This window comes from Lithobates pipiens, unplaced genomic scaffold (genome assembly GCF_037356315.1).
Source record: "Lithobates pipiens isolate NorthernLeopardFrog02 unplaced genomic scaffold, aLitPip1_a1.2 Scaffold_10, whole genome shotgun sequence".
In the NCBI taxonomy this organism is placed as follows: Eukaryota; Metazoa; Chordata; class Amphibia; order Anura; family Ranidae; genus Lithobates; species Lithobates pipiens.
The window spans coordinates 165,859,734-165,876,042 of NW_027507686.1; the positions used below are offsets into that span (position 1 = coordinate 165,859,734).

The 16,309-nt window shown below is 41.7% G+C and overlaps 1 protein-coding gene across 2 annotated transcripts in view; it reads left to right on the top strand.

The window, feature by feature from the left end:
- The first annotated feature begins 288 nt into the window (after nucleotides 1-288).
- FRMD8 (FERM domain containing 8) overlaps nucleotides 289-16,309 on the top strand; it is a 50,778-nt gene continuing 34,757 nt past the window's right edge. Inside the window, exons 1-6 of one of the 2 annotated variants that reach the window (XM_077459202.1) lie at nucleotides 289-541; nucleotides 1,974-2,055; nucleotides 3,563-3,730; nucleotides 3,821-3,922; nucleotides 10,080-10,138; nucleotides 13,171-13,337. In XM_077459202.1, coding sequence (XP_077315328.1) covers nucleotides 1,974-2,055; nucleotides 3,563-3,730; nucleotides 3,821-3,922; nucleotides 10,080-10,138; nucleotides 13,171-13,337 — 578 coding nt within the window. In that variant the 5' untranslated portion in view covers nucleotides 289-541. Of the gene's footprint in view, nucleotides 542-927; nucleotides 1,060-1,973; nucleotides 2,056-3,562; nucleotides 3,731-3,820; nucleotides 3,923-10,079; nucleotides 10,139-13,170; nucleotides 13,338-16,309 lie in introns of those variants that run through there. The other variant, XM_077459194.1, reaches the window with a different exon arrangement.

The window sequence follows — 16,309 nt, forward strand, 5'->3', positions numbered from 1 at the left end:
AACCCTTAGGGCAGCACTGCAAATGCAGATTTGTTTATTTTCAGCATAAAAAAAATAAAAACATTTTTGGTCTTTTTTTTTGTTGGTTTTTATTTGTAGTGCATGCCCCTTTAAATGAAGCCGTTCCGCTATAAACTAAGCACGACCTGTCCGTGGCTCTCGTCATATTTTCCTCTCGGTCTCATCCTCCTGGAAGACTTCCACATTCCCGTCAGCCAAGGCGGGAAAGCGCCTGGAAAAACACTCGCTCAGTCCACAGAAGTTGAGCTCAGCCTGACGTCATCGACGGCTCCTCCGCAAACTTTGGTATCCAAACAGACCGCGCATTCCAGAACGCAATTGGACGCCAGTCGGAAAATAGGAAGTGACAGCGACGTAATTGGTTAGACTCTAGCTGGTCGTACAGCCAGAGCGAGGCGTGGAACGCAGATCTGATGATGTTATTGGACAATAGTTTTCATGGGGAGGAGAGTCAGTTTCCTGGTTGTGGCAGAGCCGAGAGCGAGCAGAGTAGACAGCTGGTGTAATCGTCTCTTTTGGGGTGAGTTGTACAGCTTTGGGGTTTGAATGATATTTGTACACTTTGTGTGTGAGTTGGGAGTCTGGGGCAGTCTAAAGGCGGCCATGGATGTGTCTGTACACAATCCACACAACTTCACTGCCAGAGAACCTGTCATGATTGGGCTTTTGGAAGAATTGTATTTATCAGATTTAAAGGGTTTGTTCACCTTTGTACAGTGCAGTGCAGCCAGGGGGCCCCAGGAGTTTACACATTGTGTGGTAGTGTGCACAGATTTGTATAAATGACCTGCCTCTGGGCTTCCACCAAAGCACAGTGCTGCATATAAGTCAGTATGGATGGTATATCTCCCCTCACCCCATCATCACAGGAAGGAGCCAGTGCCCTCCCTCCTCCACATAACCACACATGCTAAAAAAGTCATGGCTGTGCTCTGTGTGTTCAGTGACTCACCACGTAGTGAAGCCAAGATTAGGATAATAACTCCAGAGGCCACGTCTTTAAAGCCAGAAGGCTCCACTCCAAAAGATTACACACAGGTATAAAGATCTTTAGTTTTATCTCTCTCACCACTTTTTTATTATTATTATCATTATTAAACCTCCCTGGACTCTATAGGGTCCATTTTATTTATATATATATATATATATATATATATATATATATATATATATATAATGTATGTGTATATATATATGTGTATATGTCTTTTGAATGTGACAAGTGATCAGATAATCATTGATGAATTCTAACCACAATTTTTAAAGTGTGTGTGTGTATGTATGTATGTATGTATGTATATATGTGTGTGTGTGTGTGTGTGTGTGTGTGTGTCCTCTGGGGTCCCCCACCAGCACTCTTGGCTCCTCCTCTTCTCCGTTTGCTGCCATAGGAGATCTCTATCTATGGTGGTACACCTGTGCGCTTGCTCTTAAGCCGAGCTGTGTATCTTTAGACACACACACACACACACACACACCCCCCTCCCTACATTTGAAAGGCAGGAGCCAATGGCTGTGAGAGGAGGGAGAGAGAGAGAGAACCTGCCCTGGTGCGGACAGCAAAGTAGTGGATCAATACAGAACGGCAGTAAGTATTTAGAGAAGGGTGGTTGGGAGAACAACTAGTGAAAGGTGTGTTTTTTCCTGTCGGTCAAAGGGTTAAAACGTGCAACGATTGCTGTGAGCTTCTGTTGGTAATCTTTGTCAACCTCTGCTCTTTGATGTACAAGTCATGACTTCTAAGGGGCAGCTATCTAATGAGCTGTAAAGGCTTTTAAAGAATCACCTTTGTATAATGTTGGGTAGCCTGGTGTTTGACCTTTTGCTTGAAGTGTTTGTTACCTATTTACTACAACCATTCCCTACTTTTTTTTACCAATGTTTGTTTCCCTTTTTAATATTTAGTTTAAAAGTTTTTTTTGTTTTGTTATGTTTTGTTTTTTTGTGTGTAGATGGATGGAAGTGGAACATCACCGCCATCATTAATGAATGAATATATGCTGCGAGGCAGTGTCTCCTCTTCAGGAACACGATGTATGTATTAAAAGGGGCGTGGGTCTGTTTATTATCTAATTAAAGCAGTAATAAACCCAAAAGCAAACAATTATATTTCAATGTGTTTATTGTATTTTACACCAATACAAAATAAGAAAACAACATTATATAACCTAACCCTTAAGGGTCTCATAGGGAAAAGTACAAGAACATATAAAAATGAACCACAGTCAGTACAATGATCAGGCTTGGAACAGCTGTTGATAGCCTCCTAATCATGTGGTGCCCAGTAGTTGGAAAGGTTCTTCAAGAGGGATTCCACCAAAAAAAAAATATATTAAAAGCCAGCAGCTATAAATACTACAGCTGCTGACTTTTAATAAATGGACACTCACCTGTCCCGGGTTCCAGCGATGCCGAGGCCGATCGATCGCTCGGCCCTCGGCTGCTGCAGTCACCATTCTAGGTGAGGGAATCAGGAAGTGAAGTGAATCGGCTTCACTTCCCGGTTCCCTACTGCGCATGCGCGAGCTGCGCCGCGCAATAGGAAATCTCCGCTCTGTCACTGGGACAAGTGTGTGTCCCAGCAGACAGCGCGGCGGGGCAGGAAATGGCGTAGACTCCCACGGGAGTCTATGCCCGGAAGTGGGTGAAAATACCTGTCTTTGACAGGTATCTCCACCCCCCCCTGAAAGGTGTCAATTGTGACACCGGAGGGGGGGAGGGATCCGATCAGCGGAGGTTCCACTTTAGGGTGGAATCCCACTTTCAGTCATTCCAACAAACATAAGAAAACTTTAGCCATACATTGTACAATGTTCTTATTCAATTTCCTTTTTAGATGTACCTTCAACCAAGTAGTGCAAGGGCCTGCCTGATTGCAAACAAACTGAAAGTGTTTAGGTTTGACCTCCATATTGATATGGTTTTGGTAAATCTAAAAGAAAATTGTATAATGTATGGCAAGCCTTAGAGTAAACCTAAAAAAAAATAAAAAAAAATCATTAGCTGAGGGCACCAAAAGCCTGCATCATTATACCTACTAAAGCTTTTTAGGATAAGGAGAGGCAGAAGGAAGAACCGCAAACATTTTATTATATTGCAGCTTACCAATTCTTAGATATGTTGGCTGTATTTGGTTTCCTTTTTAGGATTTCTTCTATTTTTCATCTAGTGAACCTGCCAGCAAGTCTGTTTTTTTCACAAGCTCTCCAGAAGTTAGACAAACCACTTACTGCTAGCAGGGGGAAAAAAACAACAACAACTAACTGATTTATAAAATGTGCGCTGGAGTTTGACTTTAGTTTAGTTCGTGTATCTAAATCTTCTAATACATTTTAACACTACCTACATTTTTTAATCAGGTTGGTTGGCTCCTTTTACGGTTTGTGTGGTGGTTTTTTTTTTTTTTTTTTTTTTTTTAACAGGACAAACCCAATAGTGAGCCATCACAGAATAAACAGATTAGTAGAATGCTATATTCGTCTATTTAAAATTCCATCTTTTCATCTGTTACCATTTTTTTTCTTACTTTTTCTCTCCTTAGCAATGGATGTGATTGTGTATTTTGTGAACGATGAGGCAGTTCCGCTGACAGTGGATGGCCTTTCCGGCATGATGGCACATGAGTTGCACCGAATAATCCGCGAAGTCCTTTTGCTCCCTGACATTGCTCAAGAAGTCTTTGCTCTATGGCTTGTCTCTCCATTTTTGGGTAATAAACATGGGCATTTCACATTGCACATCTATACAAACATAGTGAAATAGCTCCCTCATATAATTTTTTTTTTTTTTTTTTATATAGAGGTGCAACTGAAACCAAAACATCAACCTTACAAAGTCTGCAGACAATGGCGTGATCTGTTGGCGCGGTTCACGAATTGTTCGACTGAAGACATTCATCAAGGTAAACAAATGGTCTTTATTTTATCTTTCTGAATGTAAAGTCAGAGATGCAGATGACAAGGCGTTCCACTGTAAAGCCTCATACACACGGTCGGACTTTGTACAAACTTTTCCGTGGACTTTTGTACAAAGGGCGTGGTCCACAAGTTTGTATTGCATACACACGGTCGGGACTTTTTGACAACAAACATGAACGTAGTGACGTCACAACGTACTGACGCCACTTCAAAAGAGGATGTTCAATGACTCCAGCGCCACCTTTGGTCAACTTCTGTATTGTAGTCTGATCTTTTGCATTGGTTCTGAGCATGCGTGTTTGTACCTTGTACAAAAGTCCGATGCTTTTGCGTACACACGGTCGGACTTTGCTCCATCGGACTTTTGTTGCCAGAAAGTTTGTCTGTTCGCACAGCCAACAAAAGTCCGATGAAAACAGAAAAAGTTTGTCCGATGGAGCGTACACACAGTCGGATGTTGCTCCAAAACAGCTAATTTGCATGTTTGTTGTCAAAAAGTCCGACCGTGTGTACGGGCCTTTAGAAACAGAAAGCAGGCAGGCTTTTATTGCAGAAGAGACATGCAGTGTCTCTTCTGAAATAAAATGCCCCTATTAAGTAAAAATGTTATAAATTCCATGTATCACCTCCTATAAAAATGTGAAACAAAATAATTGCGTGTAGAAACAGCAGCTGCCCCATTAAAGTGAACAAATCACCTCAAAAACATCATATACATATAAAGGAATGCTGCTACTATGGAAGGTCATAAAAAATTGGTCCTCAAGTAGGGTAGCCCTTCAGGTTTCTTCCATCACCATGCCTCAAATGGGTAATGTGCTTTAATAGTTTCACTTTTATATTGTGCACCACCACAGTGGGGGCAAAAATTTGCACTCCCCAACTCCAAATGGATATGAAAGGCTTCCTTCGCTCTTTGTATACTCCAGAGATGTCTCCTTTCATCACTCTTTTACAGCTAGTGGGCTAAGAGATTCTTCCACCCCATATTCAATGAGTAAATGGCAAAGAGATACAGTGTACTATGAAAAAAAAAAAAAATCTAAGTTTTGCACTTACATTTAAAGGTGCTTTAGGTAATCACCAACACATATAGCCTTTCTGTAATCGAGAACTGCAGCTCTGCCAAGCCGGTGTGCGCTCCACTGGTTGGAAATTATGCGGGTACACCACCAGATGTGATGTTGCCTGTGGCGACTGAGCAACCTCAATGCATTTCACAGGAAGTGCGTCATCAGGAAAGCCACTGCCTACTTATGGTCTACTTGGGTGCTGTAAACTGAGCTCTGCAGCTGGGAGGAGGGCCACCTGCACATGCGCACAGATCTGATGTCATCCCCTCCTGGCCAATGAAGAGGCCGAAGACTGGCACCCAGAAGTAGATGCCAGTGCAGGACCATTGGACAGGTTTAAAACTTTAGTTCTGCTTTAATATTCGGGAAGCAACTGAGCAAGTGTCTGCTAGAGCAGTGGTCATCAGCCCTGTCCTCAGGGTCCACTAACAGGCCAGGTTTGCAAGATAACTGAAATACATCACAGGTGATATAATTTGCTGCTCAGTGATTGCAGTATTCTAGTCTGCATTTCCCCAAGGTAATACATAAAACCTGGCCTGTTAGTGGGCCCTGAGGACTGGGTTGATGACCACTGTGCTAGAAAATGGGGAGTGGAAAGGATATCTTCCCATCCTTTTTATCTAAGCAGTACTTTACTGACATTGGTGAATAGCAAACAAAGCCAGCTCACAGGCAAATTAACTAAATCAACTATTATACAGCCCCAATTCCAATCAAGTTAGGATATTGTGTAAAATTGACATAAAATCAGGATGCAATAGTTTGTAAATCTCATAAAACCATATTTTTATCATTTATATTTATAATGTTCCTCAATGTTTAAATTGCAAGGACTTTAAATATACTGCATTATCCTCTACAGTAAATAATGGCAAAAGATTCCAAGAATCTAGAGAAAAGCTCTGTGCAGAAGGGACAAGACCAAAACGAAATATAGGATGCCCTTGATATTTGGGCCCTCAGATAGCACTTCATTAAAAACAGGCATGATTCTGTGATAAGTCACTGTATGGGCTCAGTTTACTTCCACAAATCACTGTCTGTGACCGCAGTTTGTCGTGCCATTGAAAAAGTTAGCATTTATAACCCCAAGTTTTTTTTTATATTCCTGATAAGTGCCTGCTATACCATGTACTTGCATGAAAAACGTATCCTGTTCTCTTTGTATTGCTTCCTTTTGTGTGAAATCCCTGATGATCCTGCAAGTCTCTACTTTCCTATTAAAAACTGACCACACTAAGCAGGACAGTACACTGTGGCCAGTTTCCCAGCTATGCTAGAAAACTGGGCCTGCTCTCCAATGATCAGCCTTGTTCTGACATGTTTTCCATGCACAGCCTTTCAATGGGAAGATCTGTGTGCTGTTACTTCTCTCTCTCTCATGTGCATCCTCTATTATTTTTATTTTTTTAAATCTGTTTATTAAATTTAATAACATTCAACAGAAAAAAACATACACTGGTCATGACAAGAGTAGACTTACTCGGGTACCCACAGAGGAGTACTATAAGGCAAACAATTTTACAAAATACAGCAGGGAGCTCAAAACTTCACAATGGTCTCAGCAGGTTTACCTTCATGGGTAGGAGGACACCGTGGGGCTAAAGCAGGCATGTCCAAAGTCCGGCCCGCGGGCCAATCGCGGCCCGCAGTCCGGTTTTGAACGGCCCGCCTGGTGTGCTGCGGGATCAGGGCTGTCAAATGAGCCGATCCCCGTCACTGTGAGAAGCTCCGTCGGCTTCAAAAGTGAAAGTAAAGTGCAGAGGAGTGTGCTGTGCTCTCTGCTTCCCCCTACAGTGCAGTACCCGGCTGAATGAGGAAATGGAATGGAAAGGTACTGTACTACAAGCTAGATTCGTTTTAAAAAGGCTTTATTTGTGTGTCTGTATGTGTGCATGTGTGTCTGTATGTATATGTGTGCATGTGTGTCTGTATGTATATGTGTGCATGTGTGTCTGTATGTGTGTGTGTGTGTGTGTGTGTGTGTGCATGTGTGTCTGTGTGTGTGTGTGTGTGTGCATGTGTGTCTGTGTGTGTGTGTGTGTGTGTGTGTGTGTGTGTGCATGCATGTCTGTCTGTATGTGTGTGTGTGTGCATGTCTGTGTGTGTGTGTGTGTGTGTGCATGTGTGTCTGTATGTATGTGTGTCTGTGCATGTGTGTGCATGTCTGTATGTATGTGTGTGTGTATGTGTGTCTGTATGTGCATGTGTGTCTGTGCATGTATGATTGCATGTGTGTGTGTGTGTGTGTGTCCATGTGTGTCTGTATGTGTGTGCATGTATGTGTGTCTGTATGTATCTGTGTGCATGTGTGTGTGTGTGTGTGTATGTATGTGCGTGTATGTCTGTATGTATGTGCCTGTATGTATGTATGTATGTATGTATGTACGTGTGTGCATGTGTGTGCATGTCTGTATGTATGTGTGTGCATGTGTGTCTATATGTGTGTGTGTGTGCATGTCTGTCTGTATGTATGTGTGTGTGTGTGTGTGTATGTGCATGTGTGTCTGTGCATGTATGATTGCATGTGTGTGTGTGTGTGTCCATGTATGTCTGTATGTATGCGTATGTGCATGTGTGTCTGTATGTATGTGTGTGTGTGTGTGTGTGTGTGTGTGTATGTATGTGCGTGTATGTCTGTATGTATGTATGTGCCTGTATGTATGTACGTGTGTGCATGTGTCTGTATGTGTGTGTGTATGCATGTGTCTGTATGTGTGTATGTCTGTGTGTATGTGTATGCATGTGTGTTACTTTTAATCCAGACCCCCCTCCCCCCCATTCTTGTACCATCAGAACTGCTTTTGTGGTGCTTGTGTGTGTGATAGCAGCCAGGATTGCTGCTCCTCTGAAAAGCAATCCATATACAGATCGCTTTTCAGAGGCATTTGAAAGGTGGTAAAGAGGCATTATGTTGCCTCCTCACCACCTGTTTTAAGCCCGTAAATGTAGCATCACTATACCGCAACTGTGCAGTCTACACAGTTGCAGGGTAGTTGCAGTGCAGGCCCATTCACCCTGAGCATACCTCCAGCTGCAGCCACAACATGTGTACACCCCCAGCTGCTCCCTCTGCAGCTAAAGGGGGAGAAGTTGGGGGTGGTAAAAACAGCTTAACCATGTAGTTTTACTGCCCCTCCAATAAGCCCTTGGTTCACATCTGCATGGCTGCATGCTGTGTGTAGGGCAGCCCATGCATTTCAATGGGCTTCCATACCCACAAAAATGCAGGGAAAGAAGTCCCAGAGCTTTTTTTTTTTTTTTATTGCGCTGCACCAAAAGCACCCCATGTTTCCAATGTGTGGGGTACCATTAAGACTTAACGGTACCCCTAAAGAACAGAGCATTCGTCTGTGTGTCGGGCAAACGAGCGCAACAAAGGCACGAGAATTTTTGTTGGGCCAGGTATGAGTGCTCGAATGACCGAATTTTAATGGTTCAAAGAATGTCAGGCAAAATGGTCGGCCCTCACACATGTTCACTTCATCGAATCTGGCCCTCTTTGAAAAAAGTTTGGACACCCCTGGGCTAAAGCATGTGTTCCAGAAGCATATAGTGCTTTCACAGTTGCAGACTCCTATTTATTAACAGGAAATACTGGGTTAAGAAGGAGTCGAGTCTGAGGCTGTGGAGGAATCTGCCAACCATTTGGACCAAACTTTATCATATTTTTGAGGGCAACCCCTTTTGGCATAACCATCCTTGTATAGAGGCAGACTATGATTGACCAGGTGTTTCCAGAGAGAGAGGAGGAGGAGTGGGCTTACACCAACTAAGGGCTATGGCTTTGCGGGCATAAAAGAGAAGTAGACCGGCCAGAGTGCAGCTTGCCACAGTGGGAATTATCTGTTCTATCAGGCCCAGCATACATATTGCCATGGAGGGTTGGAGTGAAATGGTGATCTGCGTGATGATCTGTAATATCTCTTTTCAGTATTTGGCAATGGCTGGGAAGGGCCAGAAAATATATGAGTGAAATCACCCGGTATTGTTCCACAGCGCCAGCAGCCGGGGGAGGGGAGGCGGGATGTGCATCATCTTTAGAAGAGGCATCCTTCTGGGATGATGGCCATGCAGACCAATTTGATGCAGTGTGCAGCGTATTGTCTGAGCACTGACAGGCTGACCCCCACCCTTCGAACTCTGTACTTCGAGCACCAACTTCTTTGGTTGACCATTGTGGGCCCTGTTCTGAGGAGAACCTGTCCTGTTAAACCGCTGTATGGTCTTGGCCACCATACTGCAGCTCAGTTTCAGGGTCTTGGCAATCCTTATTGCCTAAGCTAATGGTTCCCAACTACTGTCCTCAGCACCCACTAACAGGCCAGGTGATATCATTTGCTGCTCAGTGATTGCAGTATTCTAGTCTGCATCTCCCCAAGGTAATACTTAAAATCTGGCCTGTTATTGGATCCTGAGGACCACTGGCCTAGGCCATCTTTATTTAGAGCAACAATTCTTTTTTTTTTTTTTTCCAGGTTATTATCCTCGGAGAGTTATTTGCCATGAGGTGTCATGTTGAACTTCCAGTGACCAGTATGAGAGAGTTGGCACAAAATTTAACACACATGCTCCCCATTCACTCCTGAGACCTTGCAACACTAAGGAGTCACATGACAGCGGGAGGAAAAATGGCTAATTGGGCCCAATTTGGACATTAACACTTAGGGGTGTACTCACTTTTGTTGCCAGTGGTTTAAACATGAATGGCTGTGTGTTGAGTTACTTTGAGGGGACAGGAATTTTACATTGTTATATAAGCTGTACACTCTAAACTTCACATTGTAGCAAAGTGTTATTTCGTCAGTGTTGTCACATGAAAATATATGATAAAATATTTACAAAAATGTGCGAAGATACTCTGTGGTGTGTGTGTGTGTGTGTGTGCAATTATATATTTTTTTTATTCGAATATATCTCTATCATTTTTGCTTGTCCCCTCCTACCTTTTTTATATGCTGTGATCATGTTGTGTTTTATTTGGGGTGTGGTTGGACAATATTTAATTATTACTATAAGGCATGGCATAACTTAATTGTTTGCTTCCTGTGTGCTTTTTACATAGATGAACCTTGTCTGCAGTTCCGCAGAAATATTTTCTTTCCTAAATGTCGAGAACTTCAGGTGAGATAGTTTATGATCTGTATAACTTGACAACTGAAATCCTCTTCACAGCCTTATTAAAGGGTCTTGAAATCATAAAACAAGATCAAGTAGAACTGTTTGTGTTTTGTGTTTGGCTCTATAATGGGAACAGTGTATTGGTTTCAATGTTTACTAAAGTATTTTAGTGGCACACAGTGGGTTGATTTACTAAAACTGGAGCGTGCAAAATCTGGCGCAGCTCTGCATAGAAACCAATTGGCTTCTGGGTTTTATTGTCTAAGCTTATTAGAACAAGCTGAAGTTAGACACTGGCTACCAAGCACAGCTGTGCCAGATTTTGCACTCTCCAGCTTTAGAAAATCAACCCCAATGTATTTTGGATCACAAAGAGCCAGGTCAAATGTGTATGATTACAGTTGGAGTAGTCTGAGGGCCATAGATGCCCCCTAAAGTATGGCCAATGGCTGCAAGCGCTGATCACTGTGCTCTGGCTGGGGTGGTGGTCCCCATGTCAGACCACAGTAGCTTAGCGAGTAGATTGCCATACAAAAATTGGATGTGTTAGTAAAGTGATCTGTACGTGGGTGTGTGTTTTTTTTTTTTTTTTTTTTTTTTATGTGGTCCCATATATTAACAGCTTCCCATCCGGGCCAATTCTGGCACTTCATACCTACATGTAAAAATCATTTTTATTTTGCTAGCAAATTACTCAGAATCCCCAAATATTATATATGTTTATTTTTTTTCTTTATAGCAGAGACCCTAGGGAACAAAATGCCGGTCGTTGCAACTATTTGTCACATGGTATTTGCGCAGCTTTTTTTTTTTCTTTTTTTTTTTTTTTTTTTTTTGTGGGAGGGCAGTTTCATAAATAAAGTAAGTTAGCCCAATTTTTTTGTATAATGTGAAAGATGATTTTACGCCCAGTAAATGGATACCTAACAAGTCATGCTTGAAAATTGCGCACACTCGTGGATTGACACCAAACTTTGGTACTTAAAAAAGCCTGAGGAAAAAGGGAAAAAAAATGGGATGATCTTGGCTTTCCAGCTGAGTACATGCGAGTATTTACAACTGCCGGGCCAGGTGTGACGTTAACATCGCGCCTAGGTCTCCAAGGGTCATAGAGATGACCGGGGACCATCTGTTCTTCGGAAATCTCTATGGTCAACTTCCGGTGCCAGTGGATTCCTTCTCCGATGTTCATCAGATCAGATTACCGCTACCCATCAGAACATGCAATGGAATTGACGTTGCAAGCAAAATTGCTTATTGTGCATGCACTATGTATTCCAGCATGACTGCTATGGGTTTCAATAAGTTTCCTGGTGTGACAGAGGACATCTTACACCCAGGCAAGTCTTCAATTTCACACTATCTTAGTAGTTAACTCGCTTTATAGCCTATTTCAGGATATAAAGCGAGTTATTTCAGAATATAATCTGTTTTCCACTGAGGGGTGTACCAAGATGGCCTTCACCACCTTCTTCTGCCTGCTTGCCTGGGTGTAAGAATAGCTGTCCGCTGCTGGCTTTGTGTTCTGTCAGATTAGGAAACCTATTGGAACGCATAACGGCCATGTTGGGGCGCATACACAGTAAGCATTTGTTGCTCAAAAGTCACTTCTGTTACATTTTTTGATGGTGGTATTCTGACAGGACAATGGCACGCAGAGTGCACGAGCGAGCCGTTAGAAGCACCAGAGGAGGGTGAGGCATGCCCGCCGCCTGTAAGAACAAGCAAGCGGCTGAACTGCCTCTATGATTGATTGTTCTTACGGTGCAGGTAATCGCCGGCTGAAAAGAACAATACCAGGTTGATGCCTAATGGGTTCAGGCATCAACCCGGTATAAGCACTGAAACAGGAGGGCGTCCGTGTACACCCTTCTGGTGAGAAGTAGTTAAAGAGCTAATGTGCTTTTTAAAGTACATTTTATCCTTTTGATAAGTAACTGGATAGCACACAAAAAAAAAAAAAAAATCTGAGATGCTAATGAATATTGCGAATGTGCCAGTTTCAGAAGGTCCACTCAGTCTGACCTAATCTAAATGCTGTTTAAGTGTCTTTAAAGCTTTAAGTTCAGCTGAAACCAAATACCGGTACATAAAAATCAGCACAAGAGATATAACTTACGGTTGGTATGATGTGTCCCTTGTGCGGATTCTTCTTTTTTTAAGATAAATCCATCCTAATAAAATTTAGGGCTAGTTCTTAATAGTTGGAGACCCTGTTTCCAGACCTTTTTTTATTTTATTTTTAATTTTTTTTCATCAAAACTCTTCCCACAGGATTATATGTGTATTTTTTTTGCATGTTATTTACCCGCAAAAGACTCCCATGCTTAGAGGCTGCCGCTAGGGTCTGCCATCTTGGAAGTTATGTCAGCAAACTAAAAGCTGTCACTCAAGTGACACTCCGTATTCTATTTCGCTCCTTCCTTTGCTGCTTTTTTTTTTCTTTAGAAATAATCTAGATAAGAGAAACGACCACATACACAGGAAGAAAAGTAAAACCGCTCCACATTTCCTGACCGCTACAGTAGATGTATAGAAAGACCGGAAAATTTCGTTTTTATGATAGAGCGGATTGTGGTCCTTCTAAAGTAGTAGAACTATGCTATGTTTTCACTTTATTGCATAGAGTTCTTTAGTTCTCATAAAAAATTAAACACAACAGGGCAGTATCAAGGCTTCTATCACAGTTCTATGTAGTTCTACCTACATAGAAAGCTCCCAAAGGTGCTTACAGTCGAATGTACTTGCTGCAGTCCTATTGAAAACGCCTTCTAGTGCCAAAGTAGAAGTTAATCCTGCTATTATCCTGTACTATTATTATACAGGATTTATATAGCACCAATGGTTTTTATAGCACTTTACAAATTACACGGTACAAACCGCAGCACAGTTGCATTATAATTTGAATACAAGAGTGTCAATGGCGGCTATTTTTGCTTTGCAACACTTCATTATTGTTAGATTTCAGGTGGTTTAGGCATAGAGAAAACGAAATTGCCCATTTTATGAGCTGGATATGTTGATTTTGCGTTTAGATCGCTAATGAGGAAGTTTTGCGTCTGCTATATGAAGAGGCCAAATCTAATGTCCTAGAGGGCAGGTACCCTTGTGACATAGAAGACTGTGAACTGCTGGGTGGCCTAGCTTGTCGCTTAGAACTGGGTCCTTATAACCAACAACAGCATACACCTTCTACATTAAGGTATGAGTATACCTTTCCATGCTTATATATTCATATATATATATATTTTTTTATTCTTTCTCATTGGGAGTGGTCATTAATATACAAATATCTGTACATCAATACTTTTCCTCACTCACATTATTATTTATTTATTTTATTTTTTTTTGTAGTAAAGACTACTTGATTACTGCTTTTCTGTAAAAACATACCCTCAAAGCAGTATTAAATCCAAAGCAAACATTTTATTATAATTGCATCTTACCAATTCTTAGATGTGATGAGTGCATTCATTTCCCTTTTTAGTATTTCCCTTTTATTTTCATCTGGTGATCTGGCCAGTAAGCCTGTTTTTCAAAAGAACAGGCTCTCCAGCAGAATTCATAAAAAAGATGGGATAAACCATTTAACACTAGCAGGGGTGCTTGCAATGATCAGTTAAAAAAAAAAAAAAAAATTATGTAATGGCTTTATCCCAAAAAAACAAAAAACGTTTTCTGTAACTGCTTAAAGTATTAGTTGAAGTTTTTGGCTTCCGTTTTTGTTAGTGTATTTAAATCTAATGCATATAAAACCCCACTCCCCCAGACAATGTTGCTGTCCAAATATGCTACCTGTGCTCACTCATCCAGAATACAGGAGGTGTGTGTTTGGCAAGATTACCAGGTGAAAACAAGGGGGGGGGGGGCCTAAGAAAAGAGAACTGATCCAGCCACCACATCTAATGATTGGTAAGCTGCGATATGCAAAGATAGATTTCCAGATATTTTGTTATACTTTAACTGTGTTGAGCACTGGTTAGCAATATCCTCCCATTAGGAAAGCTCAGAACTAAGAAGTTTAGGGATTTTAAAAATAATTGAAAACACAACACTGGATGTGTTGCATGTATTCCACAACTCGCTATTGGGCCTGGGTCACACCTTTGCTCCTATATGTGTGTTTTACAGTGCATTAAAAACGCATATGTCATGAATATACATTGATTCCAAAAAGGCTGTTCACATCTGCGGCTATTCCAATGCAGTCCCACCGCATGGACAAGGAAAAATGCCTTGTCCTATTTGTTTGATTCACACCACTGCAGCGCGATGATGTGCGGGTACAGTAGACTGAAAAAAAAGTACAGTGCAGCCAGCAATTAAAGTTTATTAGATGTCTTTTGTGACATCTCAGTTTATTTAAGAAAAAAAAAAAGCTGTGTGATCTGCCGTACTCTGTGTTAGAAAACATAACGCACAAGGAAAAATGCATGACAGCAGAAGCAGAGGGATGTGAACCCAACCTCTTAAAGCTTTTAAATGGTATAGTTAGGCCAAAAGGAAGCACATGAGTAAAAGTTATTGTAAATGCTTTTACAATAACCACCTTTCTAGGCTCTGCTCCTCCAGTGCTTGGAGTGGCTCGTTGATAGTGGGCTTTAGCTCACCACCAGCTGCTCAGGAGTAATAGGAGAGCAAGAATAAGTGCAATCCTGTGACCCAGAGAAGTATGTCCAAAAAAAGCTTTGACCAAACTTTTTATTTTTAATGAACTGGCGTATACCACGCACTTTTTCACCCTGAAAATTGGGTGCAAATAATGTTTGAGTGTTATATGCCGATACTTCCATTTGGGCTGCTGGGAAGGGGGCGGGATAAACTCCATCAGATTACATACAGCGGGAATCTCTCGTTTGTTGGGAGACGGCTGTAATACGTAGTCCTGTCTCCTGGAGGCAGAGCTTCGTATTAAAGAGGCCGTTGAGTAAACTGGAGATTCTCGCTGTATGTTATCTAACGAGGCTTGTCCTTGCTGCACTCCTTGGTATATGTATGTATATGAGATTTGAGTAAGCGCTGAATTTAGCTCAACACATTTTGCCTTTTTATTGTTCCTGTGATGTAATTTTAATGCTTCAATAAAGATACCAGAGAGTGCAGCAATATTCTGCATTTGTGCATATTACTAAGAGCCCTCTCACACTGTGCCACCTAGGGCGTCAGCGGTAAAGCGGCGCTCTATTTTTAGCCCTTGGGCTGTCACGCTGGAGTGAATGGAGCAGCTGTTTTAGGGTGGTTTGCAGGTGCTATTTTTAACGCTATAGCACCTGCAAAATGCCCCCAGTGTGAAAGGGGTCTAAGCCTTGGAGACCAACTGTGCAGCACCCTGGGTTCCAGCTCGCAACATGTGAGAGTTAGTCACTCGCCTAGAGCGGCATTGCTTTTGGCTTTGCTGATCCTAGTTTTAAATGTAATTGATAGCCCCTTGCACTACATGGTTGTAAGTAAATCTTGATTTAATTGTAAGGTGCATGGCCATTTTTTAAAAGGTTTTCCTTATTCCCAAATATTAGACTTTGTACCAAATTACACTTTTTTCTTTCTTTTTTTGTGCTCCCCTACATATTGTTTAAATTTGTATTTTTCTTTTGTTTTGCTAAATCGGGGCCTCTGGAACTAGAGCTTGCCAGGTGAAGACCCCTTTTATCTTACTGAAGCTGGCAACATAGTAAAAAATGTTTAGATCCGAGTTCTTAATGACCTAAAGAATAGGAATAAGGCTGGATTCACACACATGCATTTTTGGCACTTTTGGATTTTGCAGATTTACACTACAGTCCATTTAAAATGGTTTCCTATGGAACACATTCTGTAGTAAAAATCTGCAAAATGAAAAAAGTACTTAAAGTGCATAGGTGTGAATCCTGCCTCAGAAGTGAAGGGTTAAAGAGTTTATGGCTTGTCAAGACTTTTACAAAACCCACATTCTTTTCCCACAGCACTACATTACAAAACTCACATTCTTTTCCCACTCCAGTACATACCAGTGGATATGTTTCTTGGATTACCGTATATACTCGAGTATAAGCCGAGATTTTCAGCCTCTTTTTTGAGGCTGAAAGTGCCCCCCTCGGCTTATACTCGAGTCATCGCTGTCTGCCCGCTCGATCAGCGTGTCGAGCAGACAGACAGCGGCCATTCTATTCAAAAGCCGCGCCTCCGGCTCCGCCT